Source organism: Diaporthe amygdali, assembly GCF_026229845.1.
Source record: "Diaporthe amygdali strain CAA958 chromosome Unknown NODE_61_length_182076_cov_64_703273, whole genome shotgun sequence".
Lineage (NCBI taxonomy): Eukaryota > Fungi > Ascomycota > Sordariomycetes > Diaporthales > Diaporthaceae > Diaporthe > Diaporthe amygdali.
Genome location: NW_026517081.1, coordinates 138,631 through 160,183, shown reverse-complemented (window position 1 = coordinate 160,183; position 21,553 = coordinate 138,631). Strand labels below are relative to the sequence as shown.

The 21,553-nt window shown below is 49.8% G+C and overlaps 9 protein-coding genes across 9 annotated transcripts; 4 read left to right on the top strand and 5 right to left on the bottom strand.

Moving 5' to 3' along the window:
• Window positions 1–888: 888 nt before the first annotated feature.
• On the top strand, window positions 889–1,983 carry J7T55_009706 (2-hydroxyacid dehydrogenase; the record flags this gene model as incomplete). The annotated part of the gene is made up of 2 exons (XM_053135956.1): window positions 889–1,422; window positions 1,477–1,983. The coding sequence occupies 2 exons, from the start codon at window positions 889–891 to the stop codon at window positions 1,981–1,983; spliced, it is 1,041 nt and encodes a 346-aa protein (XP_052986465.1).
• A 288-nt stretch (window positions 1,984–2,271) lies between these two features.
• Window positions 2,272–4,066, bottom strand: J7T55_009705 (uncharacterized protein; the record flags this gene model as incomplete). The annotated part of the gene is made up of 3 exons (XM_053135955.1): window positions 2,272–2,338; window positions 2,425–3,871; window positions 3,928–4,066. 3 exons carry the CDS (start codon window positions 4,064–4,066, stop codon window positions 2,272–2,274), a joined length of 1,653 nt encoding a protein of 550 aa, XP_052986464.1.
• Window positions 4,067–5,058: 992 nt separating this feature from the next.
• On the top strand, window positions 5,059–6,342 carry J7T55_009704 (FAD dependent oxidoreductase; the record flags this gene model as incomplete). The annotated part of the gene is made up of 1 exon (XM_053135954.1): window positions 5,059–6,342. The coding sequence occupies one exon, from the start codon at window positions 5,059–5,061 to the stop codon at window positions 6,340–6,342; it is 1,284 nt and encodes a 427-aa protein (XP_052986463.1).
• A 458-nt stretch (window positions 6,343–6,800) lies between these two features.
• Window positions 6,801–7,878, bottom strand: J7T55_009703 (midohydrolase family protein; the record flags this gene model as incomplete). Its single annotated transcript, XM_053135953.1, has 2 exons — window positions 6,801–7,518; window positions 7,577–7,878. The coding sequence occupies 2 exons, from the start codon at window positions 7,876–7,878 to the stop codon at window positions 6,801–6,803; spliced, it is 1,020 nt and encodes a 339-aa protein (XP_052986462.1).
• A 1,119-nt stretch (window positions 7,879–8,997) lies between these two features.
• On the bottom strand, window positions 8,998–10,774 carry J7T55_009702 (uncharacterized protein; the record flags this gene model as incomplete). The annotated part of the gene is made up of 2 exons (XM_053135952.1): window positions 8,998–10,679; window positions 10,735–10,774. 2 exons carry the CDS (start codon window positions 10,772–10,774, stop codon window positions 8,998–9,000), a joined length of 1,722 nt encoding a protein of 573 aa, XP_052986461.1.
• A 1,410-nt stretch (window positions 10,775–12,184) lies between these two features.
• On the bottom strand, window positions 12,185–13,244 carry J7T55_009701 (NAD(P)-binding protein; the record flags this gene model as incomplete). The annotated part of the gene is made up of 3 exons (XM_053135950.1): window positions 12,185–12,518; window positions 12,699–12,814; window positions 12,867–13,244. 3 exons carry the CDS (start codon window positions 13,242–13,244, stop codon window positions 12,185–12,187), a joined length of 828 nt encoding a protein of 275 aa, XP_052986460.1.
• Window positions 13,245–13,727: 483 nt separating this feature from the next.
• On the top strand, window positions 13,728–15,174 carry J7T55_009700 (uncharacterized protein; the record flags this gene model as incomplete). Its single annotated transcript, XM_053135949.1, has 4 exons — window positions 13,728–14,052; window positions 14,425–14,558; window positions 14,628–14,797; window positions 14,868–15,174. The coding sequence occupies 4 exons, from the start codon at window positions 13,728–13,730 to the stop codon at window positions 15,172–15,174; spliced, it is 936 nt and encodes a 311-aa protein (XP_052986459.1).
• Window positions 15,175–16,633: 1,459 nt separating this feature from the next.
• Window positions 16,634–19,153, bottom strand: J7T55_009699 (uncharacterized protein; the record flags this gene model as incomplete). Its single annotated transcript, XM_053135948.1, has 4 exons — window positions 16,634–17,843; window positions 17,911–18,329; window positions 18,388–18,593; window positions 18,709–19,153. The coding sequence occupies 4 exons, from the start codon at window positions 19,151–19,153 to the stop codon at window positions 16,634–16,636; spliced, it is 2,280 nt and encodes a 759-aa protein (XP_052986458.1).
• A 679-nt stretch (window positions 19,154–19,832) lies between these two features.
• On the top strand, window positions 19,833–21,497 carry J7T55_009698 (uncharacterized protein; the record flags this gene model as incomplete). Its single annotated transcript, XM_053135947.1, has 6 exons — window positions 19,833–20,111; window positions 20,318–20,784; window positions 20,842–20,902; window positions 20,964–21,159; window positions 21,223–21,301; window positions 21,368–21,497. The coding sequence occupies 6 exons, from the start codon at window positions 19,833–19,835 to the stop codon at window positions 21,495–21,497; spliced, it is 1,212 nt and encodes a 403-aa protein (XP_052986457.1).
• Between the last annotated feature and the right edge of the window lie 56 nt (window positions 21,498–21,553).

The window sequence follows — 21,553 nt, the reverse complement described above, 5'->3', positions numbered from 1 at the left end:
GCTGCCAATTTCAGACCAGCCTCCACAAAACGATCAATGAATGCTTCATCGTATCCTTTATTAGTTACAACCACCGACTCTGTCGAATTCTTTGCCTGCTCTCGAAGAATAGGAAACGGCCACGTTCTGTTATTGTAAGGATCACCGGGAGGCCGGTGAAAATGAATATCAATTGAGATGAACCCCAAAGGGGGAAGAGTAGCATCGATAGAAGTTTCACTCATGGCAGCAAACAAAAGTTGCCTTGATAGAGGGTACCGGTGCCCTTTAAGCTAGCCTGAGCGTAAAACCGAAAAAGAAAATATTGAAGTGCGTCATGGTCCAATCATTAATTCTAGTCTCGTATTTGGGGTGAGTTGGCATTAAGATAAACTGTAAACACTAGCACACTTGGTCAGTCTGTCTTAGGGCGACATATGGGAGCGCAAGCTTTCACATTTTTCTGTCAGCGTTGGTTGTCAGCCCCCGCACCACCAAACTCGGCTTCTGCCGATTTGGTCTAAGTCGATCTAGTCGGAGCCCTCCAGTTCCGCTGCGGATTGGGGTCTCGGGAGAATCCGACGTAGTGGGCCGGCCCCTTCTTTTGGCAACTCCATGTGGGGCGGAGCACATGACACGCTCTCAATGTCTTGAAGTTAGGGCAACGATCAGAGCTATTGGTTTAGGTGAGAACGATTCTCAATTTTGATGGTATAATCGTTATCAGATTATCTGTTTTATAGCTGATAGACGAGCAATCTGTCATCGCTAATGGAGACCTACTTAGTGTTCTGCCACGGCAGCCTTTACACTGATATTTGAGAGTCGTTCATCAGCTTCACCTTCACCCAGCCCTTGGGAGGATATACTGCGACACATTGAAGCAAGACTCGACTTCGAGCAACGAGTATGACGATCAAGGAAAGGAAACCTCGTGTGGTGGCCCTCGGCCAACCCAAATATGCCGGCGACGACTATTTAGCCGAATTCTCAAAGGAGTTCGACTTCTCCGTCTTGGAGGCATACAACCGCACTGAAACGATGAGCCTTCTCCCCAGATCCATCAAGGACGATGGACCCATTGACGCTTTCATAATCCGGATGGGCACACCGCCGTACGAGCCCTTCGACCAGGAAATGCTCGGTGTATTGGCGGAGACCAGCCCAAAGTGTCGAATCATCACATCTGCTAGTGCGGGCTACAATGAGTTCCCTGTGGAGTGGCTTGCCGATCAAGGAATCTGGTTCACGAATACCGTCGATGCTGTCGCCGAAGCAACTGCAGACATGGCCCTATTCTTGGTATTAGCCGTCTTGAGGAATACAACCAACGCCGAGAAAAGCGCCAGGGGAGGGACGTGGCGAGCAATGCCGGGCTTAGTGCCTGCCAGGGACCCAACAAGCCTAACGCTGGGAATAGTTGGTCTTGGAGCTATCGGAAAAGTGAGCACTTCCTTGTACAGCTGACTGAGACAAAGTCCTGATTTTCGAGTATAGTATTTAGCAAAGAAGGCCGCTGTTTTCAACATGAAGATTAAGTACTACAACCGGAATAGACTCCCTGCTGATGAAGAGGCAAAGTACGGTGCTGAGTACTGCACGCTGAACGAGCTTTTGGGTACTTCGGACGTCATCTCGCTTAACTGTCCTCTTAACGCCAGTACTACCAATCTCATCGGGCAGGCCGATTTTGCAGCCATGAAAGACGGATGCTTCGTTGTCAATACTGCTCGTGGAGGTGTGATAGATGAAAAGGCATTCAAAGATGCGTTGCAGTCTGGTAAGGTCGCAAGAGCTGGACTCGACGTGTTCTGTAACGAGCCCAATGTCGACCCTTGGTTCTTGGAGAGCGACAAAGTTATCATACAGCCGCATCTAGGAGGCCTTACAGATATGGCATTTCAAAAGGCGGAGAGAGAATGTTTCGAGAATATAAGACAAGTGTTCCGTTATGGTAAGCCGCGGTCACCGGTGATAGATATTACCAAACGTGGTTCGCAATAGGGCGTCATTCAATGATGTAAAACCGACAATAGCGGTACCAGTGAAAGATTTACGAAAGATATTCTTTATCATATTTTATGTTTCAGACTTTGAATGTCACCTTTGAAATTAAATATACACGACAACGTTAAGAATTAATTGGATCTAATAATAATCAACATTCGTATCCGACACAACGATTCCAGACATAAAAACATTACATTTATAATCCAAATATCAGGAAAGTGTCACCATTATCTCGAGAACAACATTGCTATGTTTATAAGCAGCGTTGTCTCACATTCTCGTTCATGTCCGATCAACTCCCTTGCGGGACTTCACGTCTTCATTATCCGACGGCGCATCGGGTGTCAGACTGAACAAACGTACATAGATGTTAGCTCAAGCTTAGTATAATTTTCATCACAGAATGAGACACCGATGCTCTGGGAAAGTACTCACCTAACGCTGTGGGAGTCAATAATTTGTGTTATCCCATTTTCCGCATCTGCACGTTGTTTCTTCTTCCCTCGTGAGCCAAAAGCAAACCAAGAGCCCTCAAATAACTCGTCCAAGTTCTCCAGCTTTTCACCGGCGGTCTCGGGTACCATAACGAACACATAAAGCAAGGACACAAAGCACCAGCCAGCAAAAAAGATGAACGCTCCCCAATTGTCAGTTTTAGCGAGAATGATGGGCGTCGCCTTGTTGATGCCGAAGAAGAATAGCCAGTGGAAAGTCTGGGAAAGAGCACTGCCAAAGGATCGGAGGTGATTTGGCCAGAGCTCTGCGCCAAAGACGTAAGGTAGTATGAGAAGGCCGACAGCGTAACCGAAACCATAGATGAAGATCGAAACAACCGCTAGTTGGCTCGCACTGTCTGGCGCATCGCTGGACTGCTTGTATTTGAGATAAACACCAAGGTAGATATCAGATAGCATCTGGATCGTGATTCCCGTGAACAAACTGCGTCGGCGGCCGAGTGCATCAATAAAAAAGAAACTTGCGATCAACGTGTAGAAGAACTTCGACATGCTGTACATGCCGCTGATAAATAGGCTGTGTCCGGTTCCTCCTCCCAGACCCACGAGGCTCAAGATGGTCGTCAGGTATGAGGTCACGCTGTTGGCCCCGGAAAGTTGGGCCAAGCCATAGCAGATGAGACATTGTTGAACGCGTCGAAGATTTGCGGGGACTAAGAATGCGTCTTTGCACAATGTGAAAAAGCCAGGATTTGGACCAAACACCTCCTGTTCTTTTCCAATTTGAGCCATGATGCCCGCGATCTCATCCGCGACCCGCGGGCTCTCGGCAGCAAGCCCACGAAGGGCGACCAGTGTGTCAACGGCGTCCTCGTCCTTACCAGCAAGAAATAGCCAACGAGGGCTTTCATAGAGCGTGAAGGAGATACCGACCAGAAGGGCTGCTGCAATAGTTGGCGCAAAGAAGACAATCTGGTACTGAAGCCGGCTCGTCGCTATGTGGGTGAATACTCCATAGACAGTAAAGACCGACACTGTCAGTGACAGGAGCATTACAACACTGAACCAAGAAGCAATCAGTCCACGAATCTCTGCTGGGGCGACCTCGACAAGAGCCATCGGTCCCATAACTGTCAAAGCACCAATTCCAAGTCCAGACACAATGCGTGCCGCATATAATGTGCCCAGGTTTCCCATTGAGAACGTGGCAATGATTTGCCCAATCATCCACACCAGCATATAGAGGCGAAAGGACCAGAGCCTTCCAATTCTGTCGTTGACGAAGAAAGACAGAGCAGAGCCAACTCCGGCTCCGATGTAGACAAGGGATATGAAATCTGACTTTTGTTTCGCATTGTCAGAAAGGCCAAAATCGGCGTCGAAGCCTGGAAGAGAAGGTATAACTGATGAGGATCCTTGGTCCCACGCTGCATGATAAAACGTCAGTGGCGAGTCATCCGATCCACAATGCGCAACGACGTACTGATTGGAATCGCCGAAGTGGCGTAAAGAGCAGCTGTCAGGAGGAGCTTGCGGTTGCAGATGATCTCGCGTGGCGAGGCTCGAATCGCCCGGACATATTGCGCGAAGGTCGACTCCGTCAAGACTTTGGTGACCGCCATACTGTCGGATTTCGTGTTGGTGTCTGTCAAGCCCCAGGGGTGGGAGGTTTGATGAGTCAAACGTGTCTTCGTGGACGGAAGGGTACCTAGGTAGCACCGATGGTCTCTAGAGTCACAGCAAACATAGGTTTGTAAGTAGAGCACGCAGATTCATGGCGACGGCATCAACAGCAAAGGAGATAGACACATCAGAGTTGCGCATTCATCTTGTTCACATTCGACTGGACATTGCAATTCGCGATCCTCTGGTTGACAGGCCAGAGTTGTTGAATCAGCGTCCAGGGCTTAATCCGTGCCTTGTACAGGCATCAAGGCTTATCTCTCTGACCTATATGACCGGTTCGGGATGTCCCGGTGCCTACTTATCTAGTGGCAGGGACCTTGCCACGCGAATGGGCTTTGATAGAGTCATCCCCTATGCAAGCACTCCCCCTCACTTTACTTAGCCTTTGCAGCGAGGTAGCCCTTGACGCTTGATGCACCTTGCGTCGGCTTCTCCCGAGCAACATCGAAGTCGCCCTGAAAACAGTCGACACAAGATGTTGAGGAATCATACCACGCTCCCGGGGGCCTCTTTTGAAATCACTTAGATATTCTAAGCAAAGTATCAGACTACTGACTATACTACCCAGTCAATTGGTTAACATCTGTCTATCTGAAAGAATCGAGCAGCTGTAATTCTGTGTTTCCAAAACACCTTTCCTGTCCCAGTCCGCTACTCAGCCCCGCCCCGACAGTCAAACGAAAATGGCCCGACCTTCAGTGACTAAGCATGATCCAATTATTATTGTTGGAGCTGGCATCTTTGGTCTCAGCACTGCCATTCACCTTGCCCAGAGAGGCTATGATGATGTTACAATTTTTGACAAGCAGCCCTATCATAAAAGCTTGTATTCCTACTTTAACGGTTGCGATGCGGCCTCAGCAGGTGCGCGGCCCGACATCTGGGGCCATCCTGTATCTTCAATCTATGAATTCTGACATCTGTAGATATGAATAAAATCATACGGACGGCATACGGCAGTCAAGCAGAGTATAGTGACTTGACAGTAAAGGCGCTGCAAGAGTGGAACGCGTGGAATGATGAAATTGCAACTGGTCACGACCTGCCTCCCGGCATGACAAAAGCAGATCGCGTCTTCATCAATAACTCCCATCTCACTCTATCTGATGAAGCGGAACTCCCCGAATTTGAACGGCACAGTGTTGTCAACACGGCACGTGATGGTCAGGAGCCCACCCAGCTGGTGACCAACGACCCAAACGATGAGGCCCTGGCCGTGGCCAAAGGGCGGAAGTATTGCATGGATCCATTCCGACGAGCTCAGCGTGGTTTGAACAACGTTGGCCTGCTGGACACCATAGGCGGCACAGCCATCGCGGACAAGGCGTGTCGCTTCGCTCTATACAAATCTCAAAGGCTAGGTGTCAAATCTATCCTCGGCGCCGAAGCCGGATGCCTCGAAACATTTGCCTATGATGGAGGGCATGTAGCGGGCATCAAAACCCGTGATGGAAACCTGCATACAGCAAAACTCATAATCCTGGCTTGCGGAGGCTGGACACCCTCTTTACTTCCACAGCTGGACGGACTGTGCGAGACGACTGCTGGATCTGTAGCTCTACTCAAGATCCCACAGTCATCTCCGTTGTACAGCCGCTTCGCCCCAGAGAACTTTCCATCTTGGACGTTCAACATGCGTCATGGTGCGGAAGGCGGTCTTTATGGTTTCGCAAGGGACGATGACGGCTGGCTGAAATTTGGTTACCGAGGGACGAAATATATCAACCCTACGGTACAGGCGGACGGTAAGGAACGCAGCACGCCCATAACAAGATGGTCGGAGGAGAAGATCACGACGATACCACAACAAGCGCTGCGCGTCATTCGGCGATTCATAGCCGAAAATCTGCCCGAGCTGGCTGATGAGGGCATCGACATCTCTATGACCAGGATGTGTTGGTATACTGATACTTTTGACAATCACTTTCTCATTGACTACGTTCCAGGGACAACTCAGTCCCTAATGATTGCGACTGGAGGCAGCGGTCATGCTTTCAAATATCTGCCCAACATCGGACAGTGGGTCGTGGATATTATGGAGGGGACAGCCACAGACAAGCCGGCGGCAAAGATGTGGCAATGGAGAACTCTCAATAGCATCGACAAGCCAGTGAATATTCTGATGGAGGGAAAGAGCGGGACACGAGCCTTAAAGAATGTTGCATTGGCAGACGAAATGCTATCGGGCCGGATATCCTCCCCAAAATTATAAATCCAATCACTGAGAAACTACAACAACCCAGGCATTCTCTTAGAGAATTCCCACTGCCGAGAATGCGACTCCAACAACAAATGTACCTTAATTCGATACGCGGGCGACGTCCCCAAGAGGATGGCTTGGAGTATCTCAATTTGAAGCAGAGTAGCTGTTCACAGCGAGCAGAAATTGGCAATTGTTTATCAAAAGACGACACACTACTTTTCAGAATGCAAACTTGGAAGCTCGAGTAACTGAGTAAACCGGCAATCGCATAGACAGCCTGTCGAGCGCCGGTTCAGGGCTGAGAGACAACTAAGGCTTATTATACAAAGTGGTTGTAATAAATAGTAAGAGCACATCTACTTGCCGAAACTTATGTGTGTGGAACGGTTATTATACATAAAGTGAGCTTATTCACTCCTGCAATTTATTATTTATGATGTCTGTCTCAAATAACCAGAATTGCAAAGTTAGTTGACCTTAGCGTTGCAGTCCTTGTATGCCGGGAGCTTAAACAACCGCTTCGCATTCTCCCTGCCGATTTTGGCCCTGTCCGCAATGCTCATCTCAGTATTATCAAACCAGGTACAAGCCGGCTCGAACTTCTCAAAAGGGTAGTCTACGGAGAACAAGATTCTATCCGATCCGACTTCGTTCATACAGAAGTTGAGCGTGGTGGAAGAAAAGTGACCGCTCGTGGTGATCCAGACATTTTCGTTGAAGTATTCTCGAATTGTCCTTTTACAGTCCAGGCCAAGGGGCTTCTTGACATCTTCAAACCAATGGTTGATTCTCCACAGGTCGAAGGGAATGTGTTCTCCTAGGTGGCCCAGAATAATCTGTAATTTCGGATGGCGGTCGAAAACCCCGTTCGTCACCATACCCAGGACATGTAAAGAAACTCCTTGCGCAAAGGAGAGAGGTGGGCCAACGAGCCATTCGCGGTCTTTCCAGAGTTTCTCGTAGATGCTCCCTGTCGGGTTACGAGGATGAAGATAAAAGGGGACATCGAGCTCGGTACAGGTCTGCCAGAAGACATCCCACTCGGGCTTGTCGTAAAAGATCATATCGTCCCCCTCCTGTCCCGCGCGTTGGGTATCGTTTACCAACGCGCCCTTAAATCCATATTGGGTGATACAGCGGCGAAGCTCAGCAGCTGCCTCCTTGGGGTCATGCATTGAAAGAGTCCTTCTCGGTTGGTTAGTGAAACAGTACAGCGGATATTATACTAACAACTCTCACTTACGCGAATGCACCCAGACGGTCCTCGTGCCCTTTGATCTTCTCGGCCACGTAGTCATTGATCTCTAAAGCCAGTGCTTGAGCCTCCTTAGGATCGCTGACGTCTTGGACACCTGGAGCAGTATAGGAAAGGATTGTGTAACCGACTCCATGCTTGTCAGCCTGCTTGATGCGGATGTCTGTGAGATCCATAATCTCCTGGAGATGGCGATCTGGCTCGGGGCTGAAGAGACCAGCCCACCACCGAGCCTTCTGAGAGAAGCGGGGGAGGTCGAAAGCCTCCTCGAGAATGACCTTGCCGTGCATTGTGATTCAATGAGATTTAATATGACAAGGTGTGGTTTAGGTGTATACTATTCTTCTAATTGTGTTGGGGACAGGCATATGGGTTTGTTCTGCCTAACAGCCCTTGACTTTAAATATTCGATGTATCTGGATCTCCCTTCATGTCCAAGTCGCGAACCCCCGAGCGTCTCCCGCCTGAAACGTCGCCGAACATACAATGGTCTGGGTGCCATCGTTTGGTTACTACTTGGCCTCCATTACATGCACAATCCCCTATCCGCCCGAGCCTGGGAGCGGGCCGCGGTCTTCGTCCCCACATCCGCCGATCCAAGCAACTTGGCCAGGGGGGCGAAAGTGTTGTCCCTTGACCCAGAATAGAATTCGACCCACGACTTCGGAGCTTCGAACCTAAAGCAAAATCAGTCCGGTCGGCGGGGCGTCTTTAGAAACTAACGATGCGAGCGTTTTCCTGTGAAGATGTGTACAGCGGGAGCTAAGGAAAATCCGGGGTAAAACGGCGGGGGCTTCATCCCTCACCCGCTCACCCCCTTCGAAGCGGCACAAACCCCTACGACGCTGAGAGGACACATGCGAGGCCATCAAATTGAGACTGAACCTGTAGCGAATGGCATACCATCAAATTACAAAGAGTCCCATACTAGTAGTTTGGAGTAGTTGTATGCGCGAAACCTCGAGACCCGTGTTAGTACACAGAGGTCCCTCATTAATAGTTTGTTGAACTTGGTGGACTTACTCTCTACGCCTTCTTAGTCAACCTCTCTACCCCCCCCCCCCCCCGCCCCCAGCCTCCCTTCATCTGTTCTATTCCAACGGTACTTCTTCAGGCGATATCACATCGCTAGCCGATTGTCCAATTCCTCTCGTCGTCTCTCCCTCAAACATTGCCTTTATCTATCTTTGCCTAATGGATTTATTTCTAATGAAATCCGAGGCTGGTAACGACAAGTCCACTCTATACTGATTTTTGATAAAATTAAATACTTCAGGAATATCTGCGTTTTTATTATTAGAGATGACCTCGTAGTTAACTATTGGCCCTGTACCAATGTGTTCGCTAGGAAGAGCAAAATCATAAAGAAACAAATTACACAAGGATACGTGACGAGCTTCCATACATCTTCAAGCCTTCGCAGGATGGCCATCCATCCATTCATCCAAAATGCCAGCGAAATCAGGAGGTGTGTACGGCTCAACCAATTCCTTCATCCATGAAGTCTTCCGATGCGTCCTCAGCCCCATATCTCTCATCAACATATTGGCATAAGGCAGTCCTTCAAATACAAAGTCCGGCAGACTTGCCCCGTACCCACAGGGGTATCGCCACTTTCCCCATTGGGTGTGCAGCATTATTTCCTGCACGACCTCCTCTGGCGTCTTCGCCATCCTGTCTAGCTTACCATCAAGGAATGCTGCGATCCAAGCCGCCTGGACTGTGGCGCAGACAGCTGTGCTGACCGTCGAGACCATGCCGGCAAAGGCCAGGTTCCTTGACTTCAGCATCGTTGAGGGTACGATAAAGCGGTAATACCGCAAAGGGTCAGCCTCTTTGGGTTGAAAGCGCAGCTGAGGTTGGTCCTTGAGGCGTGGGAACATTGTTAGAACATCGCTATCGGCTTTAGCGTTCAGCTTGAGCCTATCTGCCTCGACAAGAGCCTGTGGCAGACCGAGACCAACGTCGTCGAGGCCGGTGAACTGGATGGATGATTCCTTCCTCCAGCCCGTGGAGCAAACCATACCGTCTGCTTCCAGAATCTCTCCAGAGGACAGCACCACCTTGCCTGGCTCAAGATGGTCGATGTTATCAATGTGTACCCGAATCTTGCCGTCCTTCACTAAGTCAAACAGGGGAGTGTCATAGTTCAGAATGCTCAGCCCGCTCCCGATCCAAAACGCCGGGTTCCACGGCTTCAATTTGGCCAATTCTGGATGTGAATCATAGCGGATGGCGCCCAACACGTCTCCCTGCAAGACCTTCCAAAAGCAATCTACCAAAAGCCTGCCGACTCTTGTCCCGTGCAAGAAATTTATAGCCCCGGCGTGACCACCCTCTGCGCCCCATGGACACGGGCTAAACCACGTTAGACATCGCGTATTGAGCAGCGTGTCCAGCCTTCGCTTCAGCGGCGTGACGAACCGCGGTGAAATCCACACCGGCCCATGCCCATTCGGCCGGATAACGAGGTCAACCGTTGCACCAGCCTGCACAAGCGCGTAGGCGACGTCGTATGCGGACTTCGCGCCGCCAACGACGACGGCCTTTTCAGCAGTCTCGAATTCTGCAGCACGACGGCAGAAGTCCTTGGCATGGAAAAGCGGTCTGTCAAAGGCCTCGGCTCCAGAGTATTGGGGAAAGTTGGGCGTGGAGGTGAGGCCGGTGGCAAGAATGAGCTTGTTGGTGGTGACTTGGCGCTGTGTCTTGTCGGGGACAGTGGTGGTGACGGTGAGTCTCCAACCCGTGATATCACCGGATTCAGACTCGGGGGAGCGTAGGGCCTCGACGTTGTCGACCTTGGTGTGGAATTGAATGCGCTCCATCACACCGTACTTCTTCGCGAAGTCCGTCAGGTAGCGGTGAAGCACGGCGCCGGGGATGTGGCCGCCCTCTTTGACGCCATAGACGTCTTCGGACATGGGGAAATCAGGATACTCGTACGATCCCACCATGTTGTTGGACTTGAGCCCAGGGTAGAGACGAGCTTCCGACCAGGTGCCTCCACAGCTCTCGGCTGACTCCAGCACGGCGATGCGCTCATGTGCATGAGTCTCTATGTAGGCCCTGGCAGCTGCCAAGCCGAACCAGCCTGGGAGTTTCTGTTAGGATCAAAGGCGACCAGTGTGGAGGGCGAAGCTGCATACCGGCTCCGACTACCACCATATCATAATTCCACTCTGCCATGCTGAGATTCGCAGGCGATGAGACCCAATTCGATCTGTTGTCTAAGGATAGAAGGAGGCTTGCAGTGATTCTGCTTAATCATTGATAAGCGCAGCGAAGTTGTTCGAAGAGAGATGGCGGGCGCTGTTCTAGTCCCTCTTTGTCGCCTTTATGGTTAAGGGGGACGGACACACTGTCTCCTTAATCTGGCTGGCGGCTACTGGGCCGCTGAACATCATTACCAAGCCCATAACCGACGTGGCTATCTGGCACCATAGAATCAAGATAATGGTCAGTCCTGTCGATGAGCCTCCACGCAACCTCCAATGCGCCCCTAAACTAGAGTTTGCCTTATCTCTCCGGCGCTGCTGTGGGGTCGCGCGTCTCGACCGGCGGCTTGGTCGCAGGGAAGGATCCTAGACCGGCTGATTGTGGGGTGCATGGAATGTCGAGATACGAAGGTTGATCGTTGAGCGGATGTATCTGGCGTGTCGGCTGTTGCACCTGCGAATAGCAAGCATATCCCTGCGCACTAGTCCGTAGTGGCAGATAGAGCTCAGACTCGGGCGGCATCTGCCCCATGAGGAGAAAAGGCACCTCCCTAAGCGCACAGCGGTGCTCGCCGTCCTTCCGGTGCTCTTTCTTTGTGATGAAACTGCTTCGGTGAGGTTTATTACCAGTTGGTTCAATTTCTTCGTAATCTGGGCGCTACTAGCAAAGAAGTAGCCCAAAAGGGCCATTGCGGTAACAAGTACTGTGGTATAAGGATAAATGTGATGACTCAATCAATATCGAGAAGTAGGCAGTGTAAGATTTGAATCAACCCTTTGCCGTGTTACCAGGTTTCGCCGGCATATTTGCAAAGGCCTTTAAATTTGATTCTTCGAGAGCCTGATCAGATATGCCTTCATTCAGACTCGGTCATGAGCTTCGTAATCTGGCGTATATAAACTCTAATCTGACTTCTTTTTAGGAGTAATTGACCAGGTCAGTTACTTAGATGGCTTGGGTTATCTGTATTATTCGCAGGACCAGACGCCGGGGGGGAATGAAAAGTCTACCCCGAGGGAGGTTTGTCCAGAAGTGTTTTGAATAGTATGCTAAATGAAGCCCTTAAAACATCAGGATGTGCAAGCTTGAGTCAACTGTGTAAGGAGCTTTCAAACACCGACGAAAGCCCACTCTCTGATATTTGCTGGAAATGTAGAAAAGACAATGGAGCCAAGATGATATTCGTGCTGTGAACTTCGGGAGGTCAACGAACAATATGAGATTGAGCTGTCTCCTTGTTAGCTTCTGTCAATGGTTTAGAGGGTTTAAAGGCACAGCGGTGGAAGTTGTTTTCATCTTATGGAGTATTTTGAGATCCCACACCTCAGCAATGCCCAGAAGCACTTAAATTCGCATGCTTTGTAAAAATATACTAAACTACTAGTAGCTGATGACCCCATCGATGGTTCCAGCATGTAAGCCGCCCGTAATCTGAATATCCGCTGCCGTTGTGTGCCTACTCGCATCGCTCAACAGGTATACCACCGCTCCCGTGAGATCATTCTGCGTGCTGAGTCTCTGCAGCGGCGGAGCCAACCACATCTGATCACCTTCTCTCTTGCTCTTCATATCCCGCACCTTCCTCGTCATTTCACTATCCACGAAACCGGGGGAAATAGTGTTCACACGGATGTTATGTGGGGCAAGCTCGACGGCCAGCGCTTTAGATAACATAAGTATACCACCCTTGCTTGCGTTATATGCTGCCATGCGACTGGTTGATTGTCAGAATTGTTTATTGTCTCTTCGGGAAAGGGCGGAAATATAAAGACACGGGCTGCCTGAGATTGTCTCTGACGCTTGAACGCATCATGACGGTCCAGGATCGCTCGAAAAGATGGAATTTTGCCTCTTGCCGAAACAGACTGACACCATTTTCCACTGGGAGACTTACTAGCCGGGAAGCGCGATGTGACTTGACTGCGAGGCGATGAGGACGATGCTGCCGCCTTTCCCTTGCGATAAAAATTGTTTTGTAGCCAGTTGAGCCGCGAAAAATGTGCCCCGGACCTGGGCTTGGCATTAGTGAAGATTCACTCAAGGCAGCGAAGGAGACACCCACATTGATCTCCTGTATTCTGGTAAACTCCTCCCACGTCTGCTCAACGAATGGCTTGTCAATGGCAATGCCTGCCGCAGGTACCAACCCATCTATAGAGCCCAGCTCCTGGACAGCTCTGGCGAATGCAGCGTTCAGACTCTCTTCTTTTGTAACGTCCGTCTGTATGTAGACTGTTTTTGTGCCAAAACTTTGGCTGAGGCTGTTCCACTCTTTCTCATCCACTGGCTTGTCCTGAATGTCCATCACGGCCACATTTCCGCCCATTTCACATATCGCTCGCGTTACTGCGAAGCCAATCCCTTGCGCGGCCCCCGTCACAACGTAATTGCGTCCGCGCAGTTCGAACATAGGACGAACATCTTCTAGAGGGTACGACATTTCCACAAATTGTCCTCTGGTGTCCAAGTTGAGAGAATGGAGTTTGAAAGCTTCAAGCGGGATTCCTTGATGGTGACAGGTGTCATTTAGTAGACGTATGGTCAACATCAAATACTTGAGCTCTCAGGAGAGCCTTGAAGGAGGGGGGAGGATTTTTTTTGCCTAGCGCCAGGGATGGCATCAGCGGCTAATACACCCATATCTCAAACAAAATCCGGAATGGGCAACGCTTGGCACATTGCCGCCAAAGCTAACGACGGAACGCACGGGGCTTCTAGCGCGTCTCCGCACAAGATGACTTGCTTTTACAGATAAGCGGTCGGCCCATTGCCGACACGATCATGAACGGCAGAGTCTGTAGGGCAAGCTATTTTCGACATCAAAGATACAAAAGATCAACTAAGATTGCATGTCGGAATCAATACCATTGAACACTCCCTATTCATCGATACTCATGGGAATACCTGGAAGAGTTGCCTCACCATGTTCAACGACATCAGCAAGCCCCCTCCTCCACTGCCGAGCCCGGAGCTCACCAAGATCATGCCCGGCGTGTCTCTCCTCCGGCCTCTGAGTCGCCTCGGCACTGGTCCCGGGATGATCATTCTAACACACGACTACCAGGACTCATTGGCCATCAATGAGGGTGTGCCATCACCGTTGGTCAAGTGGGCAGAGGAAGGATATGCTGTCATTGAGATCCAGGCCACAGCACTTACCACTGCTAAGGGAGATATCATCAAATCTGCCGTTGAGACCCTCAGAGATTGCGACAAATGCGAACCAAAAGATAAGGTTGGGCTTGTTGGTCAGTGTTCCTACTTCCAAACAACATTATGCACAACGTTAGCCAGTCTGACAAGCACTGCATACAAAGCCTATGAGCCCAAATTGTGGAACACAGTAGCATCAACTCTTTCAAATCATCATTCCATCGTTGCAGCCGCCGTGTATGCGGACGCACCGAATGAGCTGTCATCCGAATCTCTCGCTGGCCTATCAATCCCAGTAATACACCACCTCGCTGGCAAGGGCCCAGCTGTACCGCCAAAGTCAGATCTGTTAAAGCAGTATTTTTATCCTAATACCAAGTCCTATAAATTTGCTACCCCTTTTCAGCCCTCTTTTCACTATAATTCCGAAAACATCTCTCATACTCGAAACCTTACCCTCTTGAAAGAGAAGATGGGCGGTCCATATTTCGATTTGGAGTTTATCTGGGAAGAGCATACTTATTATGAGTTTGCGGACCGATCCATGGAACACACTATGAGTACTATGGTCCAGGAGCCATACGTGAATCATATACCAACAGTAAGCTGATAGGCTGGGCCTAAGAAAGAAAAAGATATTAGTACAAGGAAACTGACTATGGTCCTTCAGATGACCGGCGGTATTGGCCGCGCAAAACTCTCCCATTTCTACCAACACAACTTTATCTTCAACAATTCTGCGGATACCGAATTAGAATTGATTAGTCGAACAAAAGGCATTGATCGCATCATTGATGAGTTCATTTTCAAGTTCACCCACGATCAAATGATTGACTGGATGTACGTTGATCTGCTCTTTTTTGGTCCTTATCCTGCCTCAACCCCAAATTCTCGACTGATTTCTCTGCAGGCTACCTGGAGTGCCGCCTACGAATAAGAAAGTTGAAATTCCTTTCACAGCCGTAGTAAATATCCGCGGCGATCGGCTATACCATGAACACATAGCTTGGGACCAGAGCAGCGTCTTGCAACAGCTTGGCCTCTTGCCCGAATACCTTCCTTTCCCATATCGCCTGCCAGAGGAAATGGCGGCGGCTGCAAACAAAAGTTTCGAGTATCGCCTACCGGTAGCAGGTATAGAAACCGCTCACAAGATGAGGGACAGAAATGCAGGCCCATCGAACGAAATGTTCAAGTTCAAAATCCGCGAGGTCTGATTTGTATAAAGTGTACCATGTATATATAAATTCAAATCTTCTCCGCAATTATAAAATAAGAATCCACCTGACCTCAATTTGCCACCATCGGCGGCAGGTAACTTGCCCTTTGTGTCGTCTTCACGTTGAACTCTCTGTCAGCAGAAATATTAACCCACCTCTCCCCTGCAAACAATGTATACTCGGACTCTATGTGTGAACTGTTCGCCAATGCCTTAAGCACAAAGCCCGCCATTGTCATACTTCTCGGCCTTGCCCTCTGGATCGATGTCTTCCATAGTAATACTACAGATACATAAAATTCCATCCGGCTGTAGCCAACTGTCCCACTTTGTCATCATACCCTCGATTTGCTCTCTTCTGTGAACGATCAGTGGGAGAATGTGGAACACGGTATCGAACATCATTCCGTCGGGAGGATCGCATGCTCACATATCCACGATATAGAAGCGACTGACGGTATCGCATGCTTATCCTGGAAGACAATGGCATCGGAGATGTCAATACCAGTGAAAACGTGTCCAGAGGCTGCCAGTGACACTCCCACGCCTTTTCCTGTACCACAGCCCGCACCAAGAATCTAGGAGCTTGGTGGGAGGAGCGGGATAGTGTAGCCCAGGAAAGAAAGGAGACGATCATTGTGGCTGAACCCCGTCTCGTATTTGGGGGCCAACTGCACAAAGGGGTAGAACGACGTATCTGGAGGTTTCATCGCGGTTGGGTTTCGATGACTGATCTTTAGTTGATGCTTTCGTGGGCCCGGCTATGCTTGGCTATCCACGGAGCACCAAGGAGGCAGGATCATATCATCTAAACCAGTTTCATGGACAGGAGTTATCGCACGTGTTCATTCGGATAGTCTACAATCACTTTATTCGCCAAGATTCTTGACAACCGCACAGTGAAGTACATGCAGATATCGCGTAATTCTTATAAATTATCCGACAGTTCCTTCTGTTTACCCCTCCTTGCAGCCAGTCAAGTCTTTTCCATTGGATATACCAGGGTTGATAGCTTATCTCCTGCTTTTCCGTGGTCATATTACTCAATTAACTGTGAAGCGAAAGTGTTGAATTTTCCCTAAAGGGCGGTGACAATCCATTTTCAGGGTGCTAGAGACAGTTGGGAACCGCGTAGTAATAAAGATTGCATCAAGAGCAACCATTTCCGGCCTCATTGTTTGTAAGTGGCCCGGTGGCCTCATGGTGTAGCATGCTGTAGGCCAGGCCATCATATACTCGCGCTGCTCGAACTATTGCAGTGATTAAGAATAGCGACCTAGTTATAAAATGAAAACCAGCAAAACAATTGAATCTTTCAATGAACGGGTTCGAAGACACCGTTTTTTAAGTAAATTCTTTACGTCAACATCAAACTTAATCTCTTCCTCGTGATGAGCACCTGGCTACCTTAAAAGGTACATGCTTCATTCAGCAGTGTTCCCCAGAGCACCAACTTGCTATAAAGGATCATCAAAGCTCATTGCGTATCCGTCCCAAAGAATTCGCAGCATGAGGTCATTGTCTGCCGGTGATGCCCACTGTTCTGGGAGGAACTCAGACATAGTAATTGAGCTGAGGGTGTCACTTCCATCCCAGAACCCCGCCTCGCCGGCAGCAGGGTTGTCGTCCACGTTGAAGTCCGGCGTTGGGAGTTGCGACATACCCGTGCCTCCATTAAGAGGAATTTGTGACTGGCCCTGCCCTGTATCAACAACAATGGCACTCCTTTCGCAAACTCCGTCGAGGACTCCATTATCTTGTTTCTGTGCACTCACAGCAGACGCAAAATCATAGGACAATATTTGCTCGACAAAAGGAATCCCCGACTCATTCCGTTCTCGCCGTATTTGTCGCTTGTAGTTGTCGATAGCGTCGGAAAATGTAGAGAGGATCCTGTGATACTGCCGTGCCTGCGCGCTGAGCCGACCAAGGATAGAAAGGACGTGCTGCGACCCACGGAACGCCTCTCGGGCCCCAGTATCAGATGAATCATTCGCTAATAGGGCGAATCCTAACACCAAGCCTGCTGCAAATATCCATGCTTTGATAATACACATGTTACCCATGAAGACGCCGGCATCGACGGCTTCTCGGCACATCTGAGCCATGTAGATTGCAGCTCCAATACAAGAACGGGAGAGGTCGGCGACAGCGTCCGCTCCGTTGTTCCCTTTTCGATTATTCTGGCGTTGTCTCTCCTTTTCTTTGGATGCATTGCAATGCAACTGAGGCATGACATGCTGGATAAGAAATTGTCTTGTGACGAGTATGATACCAAAGTAGTACGTCCCTGCTACATGGACGTTCCCAATCATCTTCTCTCGGTAGCCTGGATCATCCTGCAAAGGTTTGTCTCCTTGTTGCGGCCGTTGGCGAAGGGATACGGGTAGTACTTGGCTCCACTCTTGTAGAAGCTGAAGGAAGTGCTCGGCCGAGGAAGACTCCAGAGCTCCGTCATCAGCAAATTTGCCAACGACGGTCTCGAGAATTGAACATGATTCGTAAGTAGCTCTGAGCGCCAGGGCTCGATGACAACTGACGCTGTGTTCCTGCTCGATATCACCAGAAGTGACATCAACACACCTCAGCGATGGAGCACTGCCCCGTCTTCCTAAAATGGAAGAGCATATGATGTCGAAAACTCTGATACTCTTGGCCACCCTTAGCCTGTGAAATTGGAAAGGTCAGAGTTATCCTAAAGGTTGAAAAATGATCTCATCAGAAGATAACTAACCTGGAATCTTGTTCAGCTTTCGGAGCGTGCTTGTGTTTAGCCGCGGTATGAAGCCCCAGGACATCGGCAGACTTCGCTGCAACACCCAGGTACATAAATGCCGAGTTTCGACGGCAGGCCCCAAACATATAAAATGCGAGGAGAACAAATGCCCTCGCCAGATTTATGGTTGGATCTTCCAGCATTTTCTCGAAAGCCATCTGTCTACCCCGATTGAAGTACTTAGAAGCAAGCATGCGGTCATCCCTTGACCCCCCTCTGACCTGATACCCGATTGCGAGCATGAGGTACAGTGAAGCAAGGGCTGCCCTGTCTATCGGTCGTGAAGCCGGCGATTTGTTGGCATTTTGTTCCTCTGTAGCCAAGCTTATAAGCTCGGTAAGCTCATCTTGACTGTACAGGTCCAGAAACCCGCTCGACTGTAAGTCTCTTAGCTGACAACGACGATCAAACGGAGCGCATGGAAACATGACCTACGGCATCCAGAAAGCAATTAATGAGACCCTTCTTTTCGTTTTCACCCAAGCCGTCGTAGAAGATCCCACCATCGACATCCGATCCAGTCATCTCAAACCAGTTATGACTATGTCGACGGTCGGTGAAACCGGATGGCCCAACATAATGTTTGATTGTCTTTTGTAAAAATCGTAAGAATGATAGTGCCGCTGTGTTACCGACGAAGACTAGTTTTGCCAAGTAAGTTAACTTGATTTGTATAGCAGGGCCATTGTATCGTAGATAGGGTAATTAAAAGCAACAAGCTTTCTTTAAATGTCAAATACATGGATTGCTCAATACCTTTGTCACCGCTCGAACTAGACAGCATCAAAGGTCGCTGCTGGTTGGCTCTTTCAACCGAGTTTCTTGAGTCTGGAACGTAGTCGGTCTCACTGTCTGCATCTTCGTCTACTACCTCGTCGACTTCCGCGTCTTGTGACGCAAGAGATCGGTCGCCAACCTGAGCTCTTGGCGGCTGAGCTGGTATGGTGAGTATTGATCTGAAACCCGCTGGAGAGGCATCGGTGGCAACAGCAATGGAGCTTGCCTGGGGTGACTTGGATTCAGAGTGCCGACTCCTCCTGCCCCTGGCCGTCGGCCTGTATGTGCACGTGTCCTGGGTCCCTTTCTTGAGACACAATCGACATGGCTGGTTACCGTCACATCTCTTCTTCGAGGCCTTGCAGGCATCACATGCTCTAGCTGAGCGCTGTCTATCCTGCGGCTTGACCTTGGGTCGTGGCATGGCTGGAGTCAACGACACAGTCGCTGCAAGCGGCGGAACGGAGGTCCTGGAGGCTTTCCGGAGCAGAGGACCCACTGGCGAACAGGCCGAAGCGGAGCCGGGCTTGAGGAATCTATCGGTAGGCACCTCGTACGATATACGGCATTGAACGGATGTTTACCGCAGCGGGCAATGTCTTGTTCCCTTCAATACTTGGCTAGCATTGCTGAAATGAGGCGGGACGCGGATCCTGAGGACTAGGGGCTTCAGCCGAAGCGGAGCGGCAAGAGATAAGCTCGCCCGTTGCCGACTCCTTCGGCAATTCGCCTTCTCCAAATACCTGTCCATCTGAGTGCATCATCCGCAGGGCTGAAACTCTTCAGTGGTCGGCCAATTTTGAGTAACCGCGACACGAGTGCGGAGGTATCGATCGGCGAACTAACCAACAATATCCGAAAGGTAGGAGTAGCACCGTTTCGTTATCCGCATTGAAAGGGTTGGAGGACATTCGACATCGTTATAATGGACACCGAAATCATCACGATGGTCGAACACATTGTGCATCGACTGACACAGCCCACGTTGAACCCGGCGGCCCCTGACCATAACACTACTCTATAATTCTGCCACACAGCATTCTCTCGTTAGCACCTATAGTACCTCCATATCATTTTTAACTACAACTCACTCACTACGGAAAATGGGCTCTTACTCCGACCCAAGCCCTGCATGGCGCCACCTCAATGTGGGTGTTGTCGGCGGCGGTATTGGTGGCATGTCTGTTGCTATTGCTCTTCGTCGTGCTGGCCACAGTGTGACCATCTACGAGAGAAATGACTTCGCTGGGGAGGTTGGAGCATCAGTATCCTGCGCTGCCAATGGAGCCCGTTGGCTACACGAGTGGGGTGTCGACGTCGAGCAGGGCGACCCCGTCGTTCTGAAGAAACTCATCAACAGGGGCTGGAACACGGGTGAGCCGGTCAGCGTCTATAGCCTGGATGACTATAAGGAGAGATGGGGATACCATTATTATATGTTCCACCGTCAATACATGCATGAGATGTTGAAGAATTGCGCCTTGCAGGAGGAGGGAGAAGGAGAGCCAGCCAAGTTGTGTGTGAACCATAAGGCAAGTCAAACAAATATTTCTGTGATAACGAGGGTCGGGCTGATTTGAAAATTCAGTGCGAGAATATTGACCTCAAAGCTGGTCTTGTCACCTTCGTGAACGGCCATACAGCTCGACATGACCTCATCATTGGCGCCGACGGAATCGGTTCGGTAGTGCGCCGACTTATTGGCCTCACTCCAGATAAAAAGCCAGCAGACTCTTCCTGTCTCCATGCTAATGTGCGGACAGAAGACGCTGTTCGTCTAGGCCTCGTTGACTATTCAAAGAATGCGGCACTAGAGTACTGGGGTGGGCAAGAGGGCAAGTGGGACAAGATTGTGCTCAGCCCATGCAACGGTGGCAAGTTATTGTCCTACTACTGCTTCTTCCCACGTGAAGCTGGCGACTACACCAGTCAAAGCTGGGGCGGCGACGATAGACCAGTCGGAGAGCTGCTGGCTCCGTATCCGCAACTAGACAAGCAAGTTAGAGATCACCTCGCCATCAGCACCGAGATTCAACCGTGGCGGCTGTGGATACAGTAAGTATTAGAGATTCATAGCGCTCTAGGTCCACATGCTAATTCCTCAACACTTAGCCAACCGTATCCTTACATCGTCAAGGACACAACATGCTTGCTCGGCGATGCGGGCCATCCGGTGCGTTTCAACCTAACCGCCCCCACAGGTTTTCAGACGCCGAGCTGACTTCACTATCAAGATGTTCCCACATCAGAGCCAAGGCGCCTGTATGGCCATTGAAGATGCTGCCGCACTAGGCATATTGTTCAGCAAGCCGTACTTCAACGGCGACGTCACTGAGGCCCTGGGGGTGTATCAGAAGATCCGCCTACCACGAGCTACCAAGGTTCAAGCCGCTGCAGCAAAAGCTGCGGTTAACATCAACGAAAGAATCGGTACGTCAAAGCTGTCTCAGCCTTTATAGGTTTCTATTCCTTCGGACTGACGCAAGATTTCAGGATTCTCCAGTAATACAAATTTCAAGGGGTACAAGGTTGCAGATGAAAAGCAAAAACTAACAATCGAAGAGATGAATGCGTAAGCTCTAGATGCGACGCTGAAATGGCATTGATGGATGGAAAGGATGCTAACTTCTCACTGTAGATATGATATGTACAAGGATATCGAGGAGATTTTGGCCGAACAAAGGCACACATCATACACTGACAAGTACATTAAGGGGCTGCCAGTTGGTTTGAAAATGTCAAACGGTGTCACAGTTGGGAAGGATTAAGAGTTAACGAAGGAATCTTTAAGCATAACTCAGACCTATTTCACACAAATGAGAGG